Source organism: Heterodontus francisci, chromosome 18, assembly GCF_036365525.1.
Source record: "Heterodontus francisci isolate sHetFra1 chromosome 18, sHetFra1.hap1, whole genome shotgun sequence".
Classification (NCBI taxonomy): domain Eukaryota; kingdom Metazoa; phylum Chordata; class Chondrichthyes; order Heterodontiformes; family Heterodontidae; genus Heterodontus; species Heterodontus francisci.
The window spans coordinates 63,650,211-63,672,165 of NC_090388.1; the positions used below are offsets into that span (position 1 = coordinate 63,650,211).

General features: G+C 42.0%; 1 protein-coding gene across 1 annotated transcript in view; it reads left to right on the forward strand.

Moving 5' to 3' along the window:
* The first annotated feature begins 868 nt into the window (after positions 1–868).
* LOC137379686 (receptor-type tyrosine-protein phosphatase zeta-like) overlaps positions 869–21,955 on the forward strand; it is a 262,813-nt gene continuing 241,726 nt past the window's right edge. The window contains exon 1 of the mRNA XM_068050891.1: positions 869–1,052. Coding sequence (XP_067906992.1) covers positions 1,001–1,052 — 52 coding nt within the window. The 5' untranslated portion in view covers positions 869–1,000. The remainder of the gene's footprint in view (positions 1,053–21,955) is intronic.

A 21,955-nucleotide genomic window follows, 5' to 3' on the forward strand; every position in this document is an offset into this window, starting at 1 on the left:
TTGTCTCACCAGGTGCATGGCTTATTTTTGCTACGAAGTAGCAGTGGGAGAAAATCCTTTCTCTCCTGTCATCAAAAACATTCCATTCAATCTTTTACCAGTTTCCGGGTAGATCACCTGGGCACTTTTGAAATGTGGCTTTCTACTGAACCGGAGGTACACTACAGGTAGTGCGAACACCAGGCGAGTTCAGGGCAGCTGGTGCGAACTCGCAAGAGCAAACTTTTAACCCTACGCACTGTACTAGGGTTAGGGCTGGACGATGCTTTCTTTGCTGCGGTGCATTTCAGCACACTGTTGTAAAAGGCGGCAGTATAATAGAACCCGCAAACCACAATGAAGAGTCACTTGGCTGCTTTGATAGTGTCACTTGTTTAGATTGGATTCCGGGAAGCCAGCACGTCTACTGCTAAATCTGACCCCCTTATCCAGCAAGCAGTGTTAGACCCAGAGAAACATGGGTCTGCAATTCTAATGCTGCGATAAGGAAGCCGGATTTCTGACTGTAAGTGCCAGGAGCTAGCTGACAGACACCAAGCTCCCGGAATCCCATCGCAAGCTGAAATTCACACACACACACACACATTCAGGCACAAGCTGACAGCTCAGGCTTCACCCGGGCTATCTCTCATTCACTCATTTAGTGAGGTGTCCACATTCACTGGCTGAGAGTGGCTGTCACAGAAATAGATAGGCAAGCGCTCACATTCACATTGAGACTCTCCCAGTCACTCAGCCTCTCTCTCTCTCTCTCTTACACACCCAGAGCCAGACTCACTGAGTGAGGTGCTCTGCTCAGCCTCTCTCATTCTCTCTGGAGTCACTCACAGTGAAGACGGCTTTGAGCCACTTGGCTGCCTTGTCACACAGGCTCCATGCACGGCTCCTCCCGTTTCACCGTCTGACACAGCGCAACAACAAAAAGAAGGAACCTCTTCACCAGAAGGACTTAATCTGTTCCCAAATCCAACAAGTTGTCGCCGGACCAGGTTCCGTGGACATGCTGCCCGAGTCTCTCTGGATCGTTGCAATCCTTTGTATCTGTCAAGCCGGTGAGTGCAACATGACCCGAACCGCGGTTTCTGCGTTGCTTCTTTATCTCGTTTAAAATAAAAGTCACATTTCCTGCAATATTCGCCCCATGTAAGTGAGATTTTCTAAACCTTTTCAGTGCTTGGAGGCTTATGTATTAACAGGTCCTCGAGGCTCAACAGAAAAAGGTAGAGAAAGTGCGTTCCAGTGTTATTGGGAATGTTCATAAACAAAACCCAGGCTGCAGCCGAATCTTTATTGAGTCTTTATTTGACCTTTCCTTTCTGAGTTGTGATGCTGTTGGTGACTGAGTCTCCGGGCTGTGGAGTGTGTGAGTGGACAGGGCCGAATGGTCCTTCTCCTTGCCCAGTTGCAGTGATGAGGATGGAGGTGAACCGAGGGGACATCAATTCTTGCAGCACTTGTTATTGGGATATGTCCATGATATCGCTGCAGCTTCACTGGGGCGGGGGGAGAGTTGTGAGAATATTTCAAGGGATGGGTTTTTTAAGAGGTGAAATAGGCGAGCTGTTTTGGCCCTGCAGTTTGTGTAATACCTATTGCAACACAGCACACAGTATCTGTCCATATATTCCTGTACACACTCACCTTTTATTATTTAACGTGCCTAAGCAAACCTTCATCAGTATTATGGCCAGCTGTTGGAGGAAGCTCCCATCCTTTTGCCTCTTAATGAACAAATATATCATAGGTTTAATTTTTAATTAACTGAAGAATATTTTGCAATTGAGAACTGGTACAGAGCAGCAGAATACAATACAGGAAATGCCCCTCTTGCAAAACCCAACAACTAGAAGGTATTTGTCACAGTCATTGTCCCGTTCTATTTTGTTACAAACCTCAATTCATTTTGCATTTCTTTGTTCTTTATTGGATGCTGTTGTCAGCGTCTGTCAAGGACAGGTTGATTACTCTGGGGCTGTTCTTTATGGGTGTTGAAGCCAGCAATGAAGGAGAGAGGCTGAGAGAACAAAGAAAAGTCCTGCACAGATGTTTAAAAGAGATGCAATATTCTAATCCGTAGGCCTGCTATTGCACAAGCTCTGTTCTCGATCAGTGCTACCAATCTCACAGTGCATAGTTGAACTCGGCCTTATTGACTGAGACTGGTAGGACACATTGAAAGCAAACCATTTCTACAGAGTCAGCGATGTAGCTACTAATCCCAGTGCTCTCTTTTCCTAAGCCAAGCTTGGATCAAAATGATTGGAGGGGGCTGGGGTGGGGGTTGGGATGGTGGAGGAAGAAAAACTGGCAGGTGGTGAATGAACTCTGCTGAACTATATTCTTTCACCTCTGCCGCTTGGGTTCAAATCCAGCCCAGACAGTGATGAAAATGTCCTTTCTGATAAATGGTCCTATGTGAGTTTGGGTTGAGCAGTTCCCTGTGGATTCAAGGCCAGCATGGTGATAACTCATTATTTAGCATTAGTTGTTGGGTGTGCTTAAAATTGTAGATCACAGTAAGATCCACAGTTCAAATCTTTCTGGTAACCAAGTTAACTTAGTAAATTTTACATAAAGAGCGGTTGACAATTTGTGTTTCAGCGAGTTAAATGTTGTTTTAACTTATCTTTATGACTAATGTTGTGCCATCTGTATCTAGTAAGACAATTGGATATTTTCTATGATGAAGTTTTGCACTTCAAATATTTATGGACATATGCAAAATAAAATGCATAACAGTGGAGTGTACAGAATGCCATCAACATCAACAACTAAAAATGTACATAAAACTAACAGACTAGTAATGACTATAATGTGGTAAGTTTATTTGAATCTCTGCAATTATACAGTTACATAAAGTTTTCGTGGTTTAGTGGTTTCCTTGAGATTAACGTCCATGGCAGAAATGAAATGAATCGGGAAAAGGACTGTCAGTTCCAGCCTCCTGTTCACAAATAATCCAGTCTGTGTTCCTTCCATCCCATTGCTAATGATGTAGAAGTTTATTACTGCTCTGATAATGGAGCTATTATGAAAGGTAGCATTAAATGAAAAAGACAGGTCATCAACTAACCATTGTGCCGATCATTTTGAATACCAAACATACTTTTTGCTTCAGTTATCAACTTTCTTCTCACAAACTCTATGAGGAATTACACTTTAGGATGTCTGTTTATGGCACAATTTAATCCAGTTGGATTGCGGTTCAAAAATATATATCTAAGACAAAGAACACACCATGGATTTTTTAATGCTAAATGTATAGATTAGAAAGCTAAACATTTTTTGGAACATTAAATCAGTAGATACTAACCTACTATTTTCAGTAGTGCTTTGACTTTTCTTTCCCAAAAATCTCAAATATTTCATTGTATTTTGATAGTTTGATTGGTCAATACTAATTTCCAATAAAAAAAACACAGAAAAGAGAAGCTGGTTTCCATCTAATCAGATAACTTCTAATACATTTTCTTTGCATTCAGTTCCTTGCTTGGAAAATTGCATTCCTTTTTCTTTCTTTATATTTTTCCTTTTATCCTTGCACTTCCAATGTAAGATTTAATTCTTGTTTTCAGCCATGCTAATGTTGTTATATTTCTCATTATCTATATTAGTAATCTATTTAGGGTCATAGATGTCATAGAAAAGCATACACTTTTCTCAGGCACATCTCAAGTAATTGGAAGCTATCAACAATAGATAATAAAGGCTTGGCCATTTCAGATAGATGTTCTACTGGGTTTTGAGAGCTGCAGTGAAGTTCAGATTGGAGCCAGGGAAATGAAGACTAGTAGAGTTGGGCAATAGCCTGCAGCCCTGTATAATAGACAAAGAGGCCAGGAAGTTTATGGATGGAAGACTGGACTGAAACATTCACTGATATAAATGGGATCATGCACCAGCCACGATGACATTCAGTCAATAAATGTCTGAGTTGACTATCAGATCTCCAAACAGATTCACTTCAACCAGTCTATAGTTGTTATCCAACTTGGGTAGTAGTACAGCTAACTGGAAAATAGGCAAGAATTTCTGAGCAAATTGGTCCTTCTCTTGTATTGCTGCTGCTACTGCTATGATTGAACTCCCTTTCTATACTTCTCATGTATAAGCCAGTTTCAGGATAGACTTTACCTAGACAGTTCATTCAGAGAATTTGAGACATACACTGCAGGAAACTCAAAATATGTTCTTACATTGGAAGTGGAGTTTACATTGTGGGATAACCACAAAGCACACTCTGTATGAGAGTTTACTGAAGTCTTCAGATGACCTAATTTCCTTGTTGGTCTAGTGATCTGTGCAGAAATTTTTCAACCTCTAAGATGTCAGTAACATTTTAAGGGAATTTGTAGTAAACCTCTAACTTCATTTTTTTTTGAATTTGCATTACCTTTCATTATTCCTCTGTATGAGCTGCCAAGAAATCCACAATGGGGCCTATGGATGAGACTTCTTTCAGTTTTTCTTCCCTTTCTCTGGGGAGCATCTGGAACACTGCTCTGTGACATTCCACAATGATGCAACTGAGATTTGGGTCTCATGAAAGAGAGGGCTAATCAAAATGCATCCCAACACTCCCTTGCTTTAGATTTTGGTGATGATGTGCTCTGCACCACTTTGTTGCTCAGGATGTTCTCCTCCTTTATAGAAAAAAATACAGAGCATTGCAGTGCCAGATCTCCAAACAGTTGAGCCAAGGTCCAATCAATTATGCAAAAATAAAATTCCTGTTCTTCACAGGCCCAATTAACGTTTTACTGGTGTTCACAGGACAATGTTGGTTGTACTTTTAATTAAGAAATTGCAAATAAATGCAGGCTTTGGTCCTTTTTATAAAACTGGCATTCCTTTTGGTCACCAGAACAGAGTGCATCTCTCTCTCTCTTCTTGCCTCTTCAACTTTGCCAGATCACAGTGGTGCAGTGGTTAGCACCGCAGCCTCACAGCTCCAGTGACCTGGGTTCAGTTCTGCGTACTGCCTGTGTGGATTTTGCAAGTTCTCCCTGTGACCGCGTGGGTTTCCGCCGGGTGCTCTGGTTTCCTCCCACTGCCAAAGACTTGCAGGTTGATAGGTAAATTGGCCATTGTAAATTGCCCCTAGTAGGGAATATGGGATTAATGTAGGATTAGTATAAATGGGTGGTTGATGGTCGACACAGACTCAGTGGGCCGAAGGGGCTGTTTCAGTGCTGTATCTCTCTATAACTATAAATGTTGCTGTGGAAAAGTAAGATGAATTGATTTGAGGGTTCGAGATCTAAAAGACATGCAGAGATTTAACAGCTGGACAGATGAAACGCAACTGGTATTTAAAACAAAACTATTGTGTTCGAAAACACACAACACAGTGTCATAAATTGCATTACGATTTTTCTTGTGGGTTATATTGTCATATTGAAAATGATGCTCCATGTCTCCCCAAACCAATTTTATATTTGGAAATGGCTTATTGCAAAGACTATTTCAAGGTTGAATTGGAAAAGCTGGGGCAAAAGAAATGGACTAGGGGACACAAATTGAAGCTTTTGCGCAAGAGATGCAGGGGGATTGTGAGGAAGAACTTCTTTACGCAGCAACTGGTACTCGTTGCCCACAAAGATGGTGGAAGTGGAGACAACCAATGATTTCAAGAGGAAATTGAATGGGCACTTGAAAGGAATAAGCTTGCAGGGCTATGGGGGAGTGGGACTGACTGGATTGCTCCACGGAGAGCCAGCATGGACTCGATGGGCCGAATGGTCTCCTTCCATGCCATAAATGATTCTATGACTCTACATGTAAGGTGATGGATATTGGTGATAAAAAGCTGTTATTTTAAAATGAGATTTCATTGGTTAGTGAGATGGTTAGAAAATAAAGTGAATTTGATGACATCCAATGTTGTACAGCAATTGTCGAGATTAATGTTACAAAGTGGCGAATCTATAGAAATGAAGAGAATTCCAGAACATGATACTGATACTGTATAAAATATTAATGAGACCATGGCTGGAATATTGTTTCCAGTTTCTGGTTACTGTATAGTTATAAAATAGAAGACATTGAGCCATTGGATAGGATACAAACAGAGACTTGCAGGGCTGTTTCTGTGTTTTATATTGATGAGCTATGCAGAATAGCTAAAAGAGCTCAACTTGTTTTCATCGGGGAAGGACAGATCTCAGCTTTTTAAAATAATGATGGGAATTAGAAGAGAAGATATGAAAAGGTTGTTTGAGTAGGACCCGCAGAAGAATACTAAGAGCATGACTAGAAGCTGATGAGAATGTAAGCTTTTTGTAACTTCAATACTAAATTCTTCAGATTTGTTAACTTACTAAGGTAAATAAAGTGCAACATTACTCAATGAACAATGACGTTTTAAATCATTGAAGATCTCAGTGTACAGATGGAAGTAAGGAATATGACATTTAGACAGGAAATAGAGGAAAGTTGTCCGTACAGCTTCAGTGTGTGAACCCAAGTGGGCGAGCCTTTTCTCAGTTTATCATTCCGTTTATCTTCAGAAGTTAATGGTACTAAAAAAATGAAGGCACTAAGGTTTTGAAAATTCTGTTTTTCAACTCTTCACATAAATATTCTGTCAACTGCTAAAACATGCAGGAAAAATGATTTAAGAAAGGCAGCTGCTTGGTGTTTGAACAATAATAGATTCTTTGGAAATTTGTATGAAGACAATAAACCATAATTCACCATTGGCTTGTATTATGAGATTTCCAGGAAAAAATAATTATAAAAATAGCTATTCATTTTGTTTGAATGATTGAAGGTGATCATTATATCTTTTTAGAAATGCTCTTCTCCCATGCTTTAATGGATTCTGCCTGTATTATTTTTGACAATCAGATATGAGTATCTTGCATTACACAAAAATGTCAAATTTTCAATTATCGAAATAGCATCAAAGGTCTTTTTTTTTTAGATGATATTATTTTCTCTTCCTTCTTAGTTTGCTCTCCTTCTTTCTCTGGCTGGGGTAACCATTGCTGTTCTTAGTCATCAGCAGTAGCGCTGAATTAGCTAATCTTCCAGGGTGGCAGTATTATGCTTCATCTAGTACAAATTCCCCACAACATTCTGTTCTCACAACAACTGCCTTGAGATATGATTCCTTGTTACACTTGTCTCCATTAGTACTCTATTGTCACATCATACACTCACAAGAAAAGTAATTTCATGTACAAATCACTATTCACTGTTGTGACTAGGGGAAGATTTTAAAATGCTAGTGGCACGTCTGTTTTAATATATGCCCCGTACTAATGTATAACATTCTACACTTTAACTAAACGGAGGGGTGAAATGGCACAGTCTGACATAAACTTTTTTTTTAAAAGCATAGTAATTTGATATGAACTTGTTCACAAAAACTAAATAAATATGAGCAATAAAAAACATTTCTGTTGAAATGCAGGAATCTGTAAATTAAATAGAATCCAACATGTATGAATAAGATCTTAAGAGTACTTATGTTATTCCACATTAAAGCTCCAATTTAGGAGATTTCAATATAAATGGCAGCAATACAACATCCTGCACATACATTGAGAATTGCGTTTGGTAAAGTCTGAACTGGTTGGCTCTTTTGATTGCTTTCTCTTTCTTACTGTGATAGTATGTTGAGTGACTCTGGAAGGCTTCTTTTCCCCTTGTTCTGTATTAATCTATTTGTATTGATGATCTCCTGACTGGTGGGTTCTTGCTCATTGACCTATTGATATAGAAATAATGTCATTGTTAACTTTTAGGACAAAAAGATTGAGAAGAATAATAGTCTGCAGGGAAATTCAGTTGTTTGTAGCAGGGGTTTGGAGCAAGGTTGAATTAACTGAAATATTGGAGCCATGTTTGTCAACTTCTGACAAACTCTCAACCTCATATCAATAACATATCATTTCTACAACTATTGCCACACCATTTCAATCAGATGGGGGAACTAGATTTAACGTTTTTTGTCTTAAAGATAGTAGTATTTTCCTTTTCCTGCAGCTGCTAGACGCAGCTTTGTTGTGGGTAAGCAGGCAGACAGAAGTATTCCCAGGAACCTTCACTTGGGTACCGTAACACTGATGGGGCATTTGTATGAGGTTATCTGACTGTGACAATGAATTTGCCAGTGATTTGGCTGAGTGCATCTTCCATGAAGAGAAAGAATGTCTCGACATGAAATACCCAATTAGAAAGTGTAGTGACCTCTTTACCATGGGAATGATGACAGAACACAATTTTCTTTCAGATAGAAAATTCATTGCTTTTTCAGCATGGTGGAACGCTGAGCATGGGCACTGTTGCTAGGCTGATATCATTTCTTGCGTTGTGTGCTTTTGGACTGTATTGCTCAGAAATCTGACAAAAAACCTTTTCCACTTGCCTTCTGTGAGGTTTTGTAAATATGTATATATGCATTGCTGTTTGTCCTCACAATCATATGTTAACCAGACTTGTGCTCACTACTGGTGCATCAGACAGTTCCACCCTGTCCTCTTCTGTTCCTCCTCTGCCCATTAGTAGTTCCAGCAACTCATATCTACACAGTTGCCCTGTTGCAATTAAATTGACCAGTTGCACCCTTGCCATTATCATGGTTTGCCAAAGGGGAAACAATCAAGCAAGTTTGTATTGTTGTCCATCAATGTAAATACATAGGCTGTAGCAATCATCCTGAGAAGAAGAGGAAATATGCAGCAGAGTGCTAATTGGTCAGAGATACTTTTTCATTGCTGCATCACAAAAATAATGTTGTACCAAATAGTGAATGAAAGGCACTACACCATGCTTTTGCTGGACTCAGTTCCTGTGCTTGTTTTTATCCTTTCCAACTTTCCCTTTGTATTTGTTGTTGAACCCACATTGCACTTTGTCCCTTTATGCAGTATTAAAGTATGTTTCTTTATACACCTGACTATTATTTTCTTTTCTGTCTAATAAACTGATATTATCAGTATCTCTGAATTACCAATACAAGTTAATTTAGTTCTAGGCTACTGTTTGCGAATCAGGGGAGGTGGCATAATGGTAATGTCACTGGACTAGTAATCCAGACATGGATTTGATTCCCACCATGGCAGATGGTGAAATTTGAATTCAATTAATAAATCTGGAATTAAAAAGCTAGTCTAATGGTGACCATGAAACCATTGTTGATTGTTGTAAACCCTGTCTGGTTTCAATCTGCCATCCTTACCTGGCTTGGCCTATATGTGACTCCAGACGCACTGTTCATGGGAAATGAGGGATGGGCAATAAATGTTGGCCTAGTCGGCGATACCCACAAACAAATAATGAAAAAGGTTTATATGAAATTGATACACTAGAGCCACAAAATAGGAAGTTAAATGATTAATTAGTAAATGAACACACATACCATTAGTGCATTATTAAAAAAATACCATTTAAGAGAGTCTTTTACTCAATTTAAATATGGCATAAACTGAAAAGTTATATACCATAGGAAGAAACAATATAACCATACCACCTAGCATTCGAACTTTTTGGAATAAATTATACCTACATTGTAAAAAAAAAGTTGCCATTCAATCAAGTATGATAGTGCAGACTTTAACAATATGAAAAACTGTGGAAGAATCTTAAAGTTGCATCTCCTGCAGCATTTAGATGTAGGTTCTAAGCAGGTGTCTGGTATTTTGTACGTATTGAGCACTGCTTTTTAGTGCTGAAGAGTTCATAAGATATCACTACATAATTATGAATGAGGAAGGTTATTTGGACCACAGTAGTCTAGTCATGGTCTTTGCTTACTTTAAAAATGGCTTTGAGTGTGTTGTTAAATTTCATGCACATTTGTGGAACACCCCTACATGCATTATACGTCATTAAAATTCAGACATTGATTCTAAATTTTAATTGGTTACATTGATTTCAAAAGAGAGTGCAACCTATATAACTCAACTTGTTCTCCTTACAGCAGAGAAGCTTAAGAGGAGATTTGATAGAGATGTTCTAAATCATGAATGGTTTTGATAGAGTAAACAAGGAGACACCACCTGGAAATTTCTCCATTTTAAATATTTTCGCGCATTGGGGCCATTTCCAGGTCCCAACGCCACTTGTGTCTGCAGTGTGCTCTCCGGCACGATATAAGGGAGACGGCCAATCAACAGGCTTCCTCTGCGTTTGCCGTCTAATTAAGGATAGTAGGCAGGCACTCAATGTGGGAAGGCCAATCAGAGTGGCCAAAGTGAAGGGCAGCTGGCAGCCGATGGTTTGTGCTGCTCTGGTGTATAGAAAAGGAGAGGGCAGCACAAAATGGAGGGCGATACTGATGCTGTAACCGGCAGCCACATCCTGATGACCAGCACAAGCCGTTCTCTCCATCTCCAGGGGAAATGCTTCCACTTGAAAGGATTTTCCAGCATAAGTGCTGCAAAGAAAGATTTGGATCCTTTAAAGTAACCTCAACATATGCCTGTCATGTTGCTCCAACCACCCACACTGCTCTCGCCTTCCAAGAGGAGATGAGCTGCAGACACAACGAGGGGCCTGTGTGAGGTTGAGAAAATATAATTAAAGTGCCAAAATAGGGGCTAATTGAACTTTTAATTTGCTGCTGCTGGCGAGCTGTTCAACGTGTTTCTTTCCAATATTCCCTGCCTTCCCACCTCCAAAGCTGCCTCCAAGGGACAGGGAAAATACCGGCCACTGTTTCCAGTGGCAAAAGGATCGGTAATCTGAGGACACAATTTAAGGTAATTACCAATGCGAGGAAACATTTTTTTTAACATAGTGAGTTGTTGTGATCTGGAATGTACTGCCTGAAGAGGTGGTGGAAGTAGATTCAATACAAACATTCAAAAGAGAATTGGATATATACTTGAAGGACACAAATTTGCAGGGCCCACTAAAACACTTTGCAATAAAATTGTCCAACTTTCTTTTGGCCATTGCAACTTCATTGCAATATTTTCAAAGAACACAAAATACATTTCAATTCCTTCCTCACTGATTTTAGGCACTAATTGAATATTCTTTACCAAATCAAAACCAGGAGTTAAATCGGATTCATCCTCAAACCTTCCTGCCACTCCCTGTTTGTGCTATCTTCTCTCTCTGCAAAGGCTTGACCATTAAAAGTAAACATGGTGACTTTCCTTTATGAGTATAGCAAAAGTAATTGTGAAATCTTGTTCGTTTAAATTCTAGCAAATTCCAATGTACCCATTTTATAGCTTCTGAATTTGTATCCCAGATCTGAGCCCCCAATTTATTATGACCTCAGCAAGACCATTAATATTAAAACACAAGATGTGAGCTCCTCAGACCAATCTAAAGAATTACATGACAAGATTTCATGTTTTAAGACTTATTATAACAACTAAACTAAAAATCCCCATTAACTAAACAGTACTTTGTAACTAGCTAATACTCCAAATTACAGAGAAAGGTATTTTCTTTCACTTATTAAAAAACACTTGAAAACCACACATCCCATTTATATGTTACTCAGTCCTCATTGAAGTGATATCTTTGCAGCTATAAGTCCCAAACTCCTCTCTCAGTTGCAATGGATTGGATCTCTCAGTCCTTCACAAAGTCAATGTCCACCTCGCTCATTTCTTCTGAGCACTTTTGACCTGGACTTACGTGAATACGGTGATCTCTGGTGACCCTGTTGGTCTTTTTCCTTCTCTGCAGACCTCAACTTGCAAATCACATTAAAGTCTTCTCAGTCTTTCACTGTATCAGTGTTCCTGGAACAGGTGTTCCCTCTTTTTCCCTTGTGAGGCTGCGACTGCTGATTTTTGTCTTCTGGTCTTCTTTACAGCCTCCAGACTTCATCAAACCTATAGAATTTATCCAGGATCAAAAGTCAATAGTCTTTTGCTTTTTCAATGTGCAGAGCCCACAAGTCTGGCCACAGCAGAACCACCTGGGCCTTCCTTTGTTTCCAGGTATTAGCAATTGCAACTCACATTTGCATTTTCAGAGCCACTGGCTTCTTGTTTATGCCCTGAGCGTCTAGGAAAGTGAAACCCATTGTCTGTCAGGTGTTATGACTTTGCATTCTGTTTTTCAAAAGGGTCTTTGATCTGGGTTCCTTGTTGTCCTGGTAACAAAACCCCTGGACAGTTTCTGGGCCGACTTGGTGTGAGGTCACATGTGTTCTCTGACTTTTTCTTTACACCATATTAAAAATCACAGTTTTTAAAATATAATCATGCTACAAAGTCCAGCATTTATAACAAACAGACACCAATATCTAGGACAAAGTAGGCCACGAAATTGGGCCTGAAGCCCTGAACTCAGAAAATGGTGCACTCTGTGCTTCCAGCCACTTCCAGAGTGGCCCATGTGGCACCCCATGTTGGGAAGCATACTATTGCAGGGGTGCAATGTGTGTGCCGGAAGCTCTTGATGTCGGCAAATCATAACGTCACACAGCTGTTCTGGCTGATCTGCCACATGTCTTTGAAACTTGGACTGCAAAGGTCCACTGAATGCCTGTGCTCATCACTCTCAGCTGAACATGTGTTCATGTGTTCAGCTCCACGAGGAACCCCCAACCAGCACTATTTAAGGGACAGGCATCCAACTTGGAAGTGAGGTGCTTTTGACTTACTTCTGCTATTGGAAAGTTTGTGGAACTACTGTGGTGTGTTTTTGGAGGTGTTGTGAGTTGCTGCTTTTGGCAGGCATTGTTGCTACCACAAAGAACCAGAGGGTAGTTGCTTGGAGACAAAGGATACCTAGTCTACAATAAAATCAGAAAGTGCTGGAAATACTCAGTAGGTCTGGCAGTATCTGTAGAGAGAGAAACAGAGTTAATGTTTCAAGTCTATGACCTTTCATCAGAACAATGATGAAAGGTCACAGACCTGAAATGCTAACTCTGTTTCAGTCTCCACAGATGCTGCCAGACCTGCTGAGTATTTAAAGCACTTTCTGTTTTTATTTCAGATTTCCAGCATCTGCAATATTTTGCTTTTATTATACCTCGTCTACACATAGCTGATTGACCCCCTTCACCACCCGACCACACGAGAACTCCAGGCATGCAACGAGAGGCATGCTGCCACCAGAAACATCGTGGAGCAGATCATCAGTGTTCTTACATAACAGTTTTGCTGCCTAGACTGCTCGGGGGAACACTACAGTGCTGTCCAAAGCATGTCTCCAGGTTGGTGGTGGTCTGCTGTGTCCTCATAACATTGCACTTATGAGAGTGCAGCCACTGCCATCAGGCATTCAGAGGCCACCTTGGGAGGAGGCAGGGAGGAGGCATCCGGGACCCCCTCACTCCAGACGGGCTGTCCGTGACCACCTACTTAGATTTTGCTTCCCTTAGGAGATCATCCCTTTACCACCATGGTTCCACTATTCCCCACCTTCCCATCCAACTGCGACATCCCAAGACAATGTCCTCAGCCAAAATCCTGCAATAAAAACAACGAAAAAACCTTGTCATAACATCTTTATCCAACAAAACATCCAATTATACAAACAAAAATAACTATTCACTCTTGTGCATTTCCTTAGTGTCTGTCTTGTGGGTGCCTCGGCCTGACCTTTACACAGTGCTACCCCAGTGGCTGCAGCATGACTGGTGGAAAGCTGACTTTCACTGGGGAAGACTGCAGATAGCAGGACATCCTTGAGGGCCTAGTTTCAGACTGCACCACCTTGGCATGTGCAGCGGCAGTCTGGGCTGGCTGGCTGACAGCAACAGCAGGGGCACTGGTGGAGTGGCAGTAATGGAAGCATGAATGCTTCCATCCTGAGAGAGGACAGCAGGTATGTGTGCTCCAAGGTACCACTGTCATTCCCTCAGGGCTGCGCCTCAGCAGTCCTAGAGATTTGTTGGAGGACAGATTGCTGGACTGCTGTGAGAGCCTGCAGGTCCCTTTGAGCACTGAGATCTACAGCTACGATTGCAGCAAGCATGGATCTCATGACCTCTGTCTGAGCTTCCCCTGCAGCACTCACACATTGGGTGTCTTCCGCCTTTGCTGCAATGGAAGCTGAGACACGGGCCATCAAATGCTGTCAATAAGTTGGTCACTACTTCAGTGGTAGAAAGGGTAAGCTGCAAGCTGCAAGCCCTGTGCCAAGTTAGAGTTGGATTCCTCCATGCTCCTTGACAATGGCAGGTCTGCCAATGCACCAATCAGCATTCTCCTGTATGCCACCCCATTGAAATCCTCATCTGAGTCCCCTGTAGAAGAACTCGTGTGTGACCCCACCCTCCGATGTGGTAGTACACGATCTATTCTTTACCCCTGGCCTGGCTGCAACCACTCATGCCCGGTATCTCACCACGTGCAGATCTGGGCTCTGTACTAGCTTCTTAGGTATGTGCCTGTGGCTGCGAATGTCAGATCAAGTGATGGGGCCTCTTCAGCAGTTGTGTGGTGTTGCTCTTGCCCTTCTTTCTAAGGCTGCTTTGGCTGGGCAGGCAGCAGTTCCTGGGTATCTGAAAGCAGAAAATCAGAAGAGGACGGTTGGGGGTGAGGGTAGGGTAAGGGGTAGAAGACAAGCAGTCCACAGTTACACCATCAGCAGCTTGCACTTCAATGCCAGGTAGTAGGATGAGGGTGATATGGGATTTGAGAAGAGACGTAAGGTAGGACCATACCATCATCCTCAATGCTCTCAGTGACATTGGATGCAGTGAGGTCTGTTGCTGCCAGCCCTATAATGTGGAGCACTATCTCCTGTGTATGGCCTAGGCGATGCAGATGTGCTTGTCTCCCTGTTATCTGCTTTGCTCCCTGGAATTGTGTGCAACCTTACCCTGCAAGAGAGGGGAAGAATGTCGTTGATTGTATTGCACTCTGTTTGGGTGATGTTCCTGCCATAGTTGAAGAGCTGGAAGTATATGGAGGCTGTGAGAGGTGGGTGTGAGACTGGCAGCATTAGAAGGTGTGTGAGGGTGAGGTGGAGCATCTGAATGTTAGGCTCAGACCTGACTGAGAGGGATTGCTGATGGGTAAGTGATGGGGAACATTAAACAGTGTGCGAGGTTGCTGGTGTGGTGGGTATGAGATGTCCTTTGAAGATGCATTTATTGACCTTGACCACTCACTTAAGGTCATTGAACTTCTTGCAGCACTGCCATGTCCTCAGAGCCAGACTCTGAGAGTTGACCTCCTGCTCCCGTGGAAACATGGCCTCTCTCCTCCTGTCGACCTCCATTACCAAGACCTCCAGCACTTCATTCGTGAACTTCGGAGCCCTCTCTCTTCCCTGGTGCACCATTTATTCAGAATCTCCTTGCAGCCAATTGCAGTACTGGCAATCAGCAGCAGATTCTTAATATGGAGTGTAGCTGGAGCACGTGCAAGTCACACATGCTGCTAGGCCCCCTGTTGAGCATTCAGCAAGCTGGCAACATGGGTTGTGATCGGCTGAACATTACAATCGGACAAATGAGAAGATAGCACAAAGGTTGCATGCTGCCTGTCTCAACGGGACCAGGCATGGGCGCATTTGAATCACAACCCCCTGTACCCAAAAACAGGAGAAAATGAATGTTCTATTTAACAAAAATGCTTTTTAAAGTTGAAAGAGTTTTCCTTTTGAACAGGAAAGGAGTGTTGGGTGCATAAAAGATGTGTGTCTTTCCCAGCCTTGTATATATATATATGTATATTTATATTGTATACAGCCTTGGTGAAACCGCACCTAAGTATTGGTCTCCTCATTTAAGGAAGGATATACTTGAGGGAGGACCTGAGCACCTAATCTTGGCTGACACTCCAGTACAATATTCAGGATTGTTGCAATGTTGGAAATGCAGCCCTTTGCATGAAACATTAAAACAGAGGAGCTACTGCCTGTTTTTACAGTTCAACTAAATGATAAAGAGCTCACAAAACTATTTGATAAAGAGTAGGGAGTTCCTGGACTTCTGGCCAGCATTTCCCCCTCAACCAGCATTACCAAAAAGCAACTTAAAAAATCAATTGTCTCATTATTATTGTTTGATTTGGATGTGTGTAAAGTGGCTGCCATGTTTGCCTAAACGACAGGACAGTACATTTCAAAGTAACTCACTGCATTTAGAGTACTTTGAGATGTTTCTAAAAGATGTGATCAGATGCTGTAAAACTGCAAGCCCACCTTCCTTTAAATTATTTCACGATATGTGGAGTCTTTTTTGCCAAAAAGAAATTGTGTTTTTTTCACACACTAATGTGAGATGGAAGATGTCAGCACTAGTCTGGTGTGATTATGTACATGAGTTTGTAATAGTGAATACTGTTTCATGGCCTCATTAAATAGAGGGAGAATGTGGTGACACAGCAGCTTGCTACTATAGCTTACATCTACTGTCTTAATTAGAATGGTTCTCATTATTGGGAGGTAAGCCCTTTCTAATTAATCATCACGTTGAGATGTAAGATAATGGGATGAAGCAGCTCCAATTTTCTATGTAGGAAGTCATTTTAAAGTTTAATTAACCATTGTCCTGCAAAGATCATTTAACATTAAATCAGAAAGTTTCAATTCTTCATAGAGCTGCTTAATAACCTTGGCTTAGAACCCATTATGTTTATACGTTATAAGCTTAAGAAACAACAGAGGTAATATAATCTAAATGGTACATTTTGAGTGGGGTGTAAGAACAGAGGGATCTAGTGGGGTGCATTTTCATAAATCACTGAAGGCAGCTAGGCAAGTTAATAAGGCGGTTAAGAAAGTGTATGGCTTTGTAAATAGGAGCATTGAATACACTCACTAGGTTGGACTATTGTATGCAGTTCTGAGGACTACACTTTAATAAGAATGTCAAAACCTTAGAAAGGGAAGTTTACTGGGATAATACCAGGTGTGAGGGACTTAAGTTATGTGGAGAGTTTGGAGAAACAGGGATTGTTCTCCTTAGAGCAGAGAAAGTTAAGGGAAGACATAATAGAGAAATTCAAGACTATGAGGGGTTTTGATAGACTAAGTGGAGAGAAACTGTTTCCTCTGGTAACTGGGTCGGTAATCAGAGATCATAGACTTAAAATAATTGACAAAAGAACTAGAGGAGAATTGAGGAGCTATTTCTTCACACAGAGGGTTGCTAATATCTGGAATGCACTACCGGAAAAGCTGGTGGAAGCAGGTTCCATAAGAACTTTCAAAAGGCAATTGGTCATGAATTTAAAGAGAACTACTTTACAGAGTTATGAGGAAAAAGCTGGGATGTGGCATTAAATAGGACAATTCTTTCAAAGAGCTGGCCTCCATGTTGGGCTGAATGGCTGCCTCCTTTACTGAATGATTCTATGAACTGCAGACTCTCTCACTCTCGCTCAGTCTTTCTCACTCTCTCTTGCTCTCTCCCTCACCATTTCACACACTCTCTCCCCCACTTTCTCCCACACTCTCCCTCTTGCTATCTCTCCTCTCTCTTATGTGCTCTCACTTTCTGTCTCTCTCTCTCTTTCACCAGCTATCTCTCACCTAGCCAGGAGCTCCAGAATAATGTAAATTTTCAGGGTGCTGCGTTGAATGCAGAATCAGAGTCTGTGTCCACAATGTGTGGAGGAAGTTACATTGGCACTGAGCCTTGATAAAGTCCACTTTCCTCTGAAAGGACTCAAGACATGTTTTGCATGCAGATGAACCAGTGTTGGCTAAACTCAATTTCTGCCTTGTGTGGTTAGGGCTTGTTATTTCAAACGTAATTATTTCCTGTACTCTCGGTATTGTTCTACACTTCAATAGTCCATCAGAAGCTGTATTGAGCATAGAATAATGTCTGCTTTAATTAGCCTTCTGATCATTTATTGATATCCAAGTAATATTAATTTTGACACAATGAAGAACCAAAACAATAGTAAGACAATATACATATAATAGATTTTAGAACAATATTATAAGGCTGAAGAGAATCTGGTGAAGAAAAGTGTAAAAGTAAAGCTAGAACAGTTCTTATGGAGTGTTGTCTTCCCCTGGTGTATCAGTTACTTTATAAAACATACTAATTTATCTGCTGTGACAATGCTTATTATAGGTTGGATGACATGTAGGAGTAGTAGATTATGTAATATATAATATATCATTTTACTAAGGCATAGCTGTTCAATTAAAAGCTGACTTGTTATTTGATTGTGGAACTTTCCAGATTGGATTGTACTTGTCAGTTTAGGTCTGCAGTTTACAATTGCCCTGCATTTGAAGATTATTTTGTTTTTTTAACAAAGTATGATGCCTGCTGTGCGACATTGGTCTGAATTTTATCCAGCCAGCAGGAGTGGGAGTGGAGACTGCCACGGTTCAAGAAGGCAGCTCACCACGACCTTCTCGAGGGCATTTAGGGATGGGCAATAAATGCTGGCCTGGCCAGCGACGCCCACATCCCATGAATGAATAAAAAAAATCCAGCAGTAAGAGTGGGGGGAGGGGGTTCCAGCAGTAACAGCAACAGTGGAGGGTGGGGGAGGGGGGAGGGGGAGGGGGTTTCCAGCAGTGACAGCAACAGTGGGGGTTGGGGAGGGGGAGGGAGTTCCAGCAGTGACAGCAACAGTGGGGGGTGGGGGAGGGGGGAGGGGGGAGGGGGGTTCCAGCAGTGACAGCAACAGTGTGGGGTGGGGGAGAGGGTTCCAGCAGTAACAGCAACAATGGGGGGGGGAGGGGGGTTCAAGCAGTAACAACAACAGTGGGGTGGGGAGGGGGGAGGGGGTTCCAGCAGTAACAGCAACAGTGGGGGGGGGGGGGGGAGGGGGTTCCAGCAGTAACAGCAACAATGGGGGGGAGGGGGGGGGTTCAAGCAGTAACAACAGTGGGGGGGAGGGGGGAGAGGGTTCCAGCAGCGACAGCAACAGTGGGGGGGGGGGGGAGAGGGGGTTTCCAGCAGTAACAGCAACAGTGGGGGGGAGGGGGTTCCAGCAGTAACAGCAACAGTGGGGGGGGGGGAGTGGGAGGGGGTTCCAGCAGTAACAGCAACAGTGCGGGGGGGGGGGGTTTCCAGAAGATATAACAGCAGCATTAACAGTGGTGGAAGGGTGTCCAGGAGTTACAGCAGCAGTAAAGGGGATCCAGCAGCACTGCAGCTTCACTGCTTCAGTGAAAAACAACTGTACAAGCAGAGCTGGCAGTGTTTTAAAGATGGAGTCAGCATCTGCGTTTTCATGAGCTGGCGCCGTCATCAATGCCTCGTTGCCTACCCCTGTCCTGCAATAGAATGGGCCCCAGTTTTAATATATTACTTATATCCCCTGTGGTATTGCTTATGGTATATCAAAGGTTGCAAAGTCTTATCAGGTGAAGAATATGATACAAATTGTACATCCGCATGGCCTGGTCTAAATTCCCTCCTGCCCCCGCCACGCACCCCCCCCACCCACCCCCACAACCAACTCCACTTTGCCTGAAGGCTGCACTTGGTCTTGACAATTATTATCTGAAAGGTGCGAGCATCATGTTTCAAATTTCATTTTTGGGCCTACAACTATTGGAAGGGTTTCTGTTCTCTGCACTGTATAACTTTGTATTTACAGCCATTTTTTAGGACATGGTTTTGTATCTTTGAAATCATTTCCAAAATGAAAAGTAGTAGGTGGTTCAAAGTACGATCCTGTCAACAGTCGGCTTAGATGTTGTCACGCCAACTTGCTTTGTTGAATGATGATTTTCTTTAATCCACTGACTGGAGATCTGAATTTATATTGTTTGAAGAAATTTAAAAAGGAACAAATAAAAGATGACATTGCTAGCAGCTTAAGATGGCCACCTAATTGGCAACGCTGTATCCTACATTGCAAGGCCTGTGAGGAGGGATATAAAATGTCTGCTCATTCCGGCAAGAACCAAGACCCAGGAAGTTTAAGGGAACTGCTTGTTCTATTTCTTTTAGCAAGAAGATATACTGCTAACTACTATGCTTGAATCACTGAGTGATTGTCATGTGACAAGCCCCTCCCCATCTGTGATTTTTAAGCTTGTGTTACTCTGCAGCAGGAAAGAGAAGTATCTGGACTCTGACACGTGCAGACCCAAGTGTCTCTCTCTCTCCATTCCAGCTTGCAAGCTTCAAATCCTGCCTGTTGACTGACCACCTTTTCATACTCTGGCTACAATCAGAAACCCCATTGGAGGAAATCATCCACATCAATGTCTCCAACAGACCCACTGAATCCGGCATCTATCTCTTCAAACTAAAAACCTCAGGACCACTGAATTCAGCTAGAAGCGGCCGAATCACCAAACTTCACAGACTGTATACCTTTTTTTGTATGGACTTTAACTCAACCAATCTACCTATTTGTGTGCGCGTATGAACCTCTAGTGTGTGTGTGCGTGTGAAAGTTGGCACGTAGTTTATTAGTTCAGTTTAAGTACAATAAGGTTAACCTTTTTTTTGCTAAACTAAAGAAAACCTGTTGATTGGTTCTTGTTATGATCATAGCAAGTAAATAATTAAATGTCTACTGAATTGGCCAGTACATCCAGTTTAAAAAAGAATTAAACCTGTTGTGATCAAACAAAGAGAGGGAAAAGAGGGGAGCCCTTCAACCCCTCCTCACTTGATTGTAACAATGGGAAATAGTGTCAGGTAAAGACAAGTGTGATGATGTTAGATTTAAGAAAGAACTAATATCCTGTGACCTACTTTGAAGAAGGTGGATTTTATTTCTCTTACTTAGTTTACTTGCTTGTATTCCTTGTATATTATATTTCTTATTTGTTTAATTTTATTTCTTTTTATTTTAATATTATTCACTACTTGTGCCAACTTGGCTCAATTGGTAAATACTTGGCTGAGTCAGAGGGTATGGACCAAACTCCATTTCAGAACTTGAGCACAAAAACTAGGCTGACACTATAATGCAGCACTGAGAAAGTACTGCATTGACAGAGCTACTGTTTTTCAGCTATTGAGGGGAATTTTAACTCTTGTGCAGTCAGTCAGTAGTGAGGACTGATCCATTTTTATGACCAGGCCTCATTAATATTAATGCCCCGAGCTGCCTGCCTGAAATGGGTGGTAATGATGTACCCACTTGGGTACATCATTAGAGGGGACTTTGGGAACGTTTGGTGAATACAAAAGGGGACAAGAACCCAGGGCGACAGTGGCCCAAATTTTCCTGTGGTCTGGCTCCAAGCCCAACAAAAATCATTTTTACACTGACTTGTTAAAGGGCTCCACTTCTTGCCTGCCAGGTTTCAAAATTGTAACTGCAAAGTAGATGGTTAAAATAATTTTACAGCCTCATAGGACCTCACTTTCTATGTATTTATGAAACTTCTGCCTGAGTCAGGTGGGTACCTCATGCACCATCTGCCCAAGAAAATGGCAGCATTAAAATGGCAAGGTGGTAAAAGAGAGGAAGGTTTACTGCTTGGAATTTAACTCCCTTTTCACCAGCGGAGGGACTTAAAGTTTCCCCTATTCAACCAAGACCCAATTCTGGTGAATGTTAAAGATGTTGTGACACTATTCCAATAAAAACAAACATTTTCTGTGTAGCTTGGTGATTATTCATTTCTAAACCAGCACTGCCAAAAAGATATATGAACTGGTCATTCATTTCATTGCTATCTGTGCGACTACCCATCGAAGTGAGAATATCTGTGCCAGTAGAGGGTGCAGGGGAATGATGTGAGGTCTCCTCCTCCTCCTCAAAGGTGGGGGGCTGTTTCTCAGCCTTGGCAGCTCGCCACTCTTGTCCATGACCTACAAGTGAGGGAAAACTGATGAGAGTGCAATGCACTTTACAACACGCCCTTCTAACGACTCATCATCCGGAGCTCTATGTGACCAGTGGCGCACACATGAGCAGTATGTTTGTGCTCGCCAGAGGGTTTCGTGCATCTATCCATTAGGTCACTCACCCTCTCAGAGCTCCACACCCGTCTCACCATTCACGAATGCCTTGCCTGCCTCCATTCCTCCCAGCTCCAATGCCTCTTCCTCCATAGGTGTAAGGATGACCATGTAAGGCATGGCACCTCTGGTTCTTGACATTTTAATTGCATTGTGATCTCTTTTCTGCAAGCG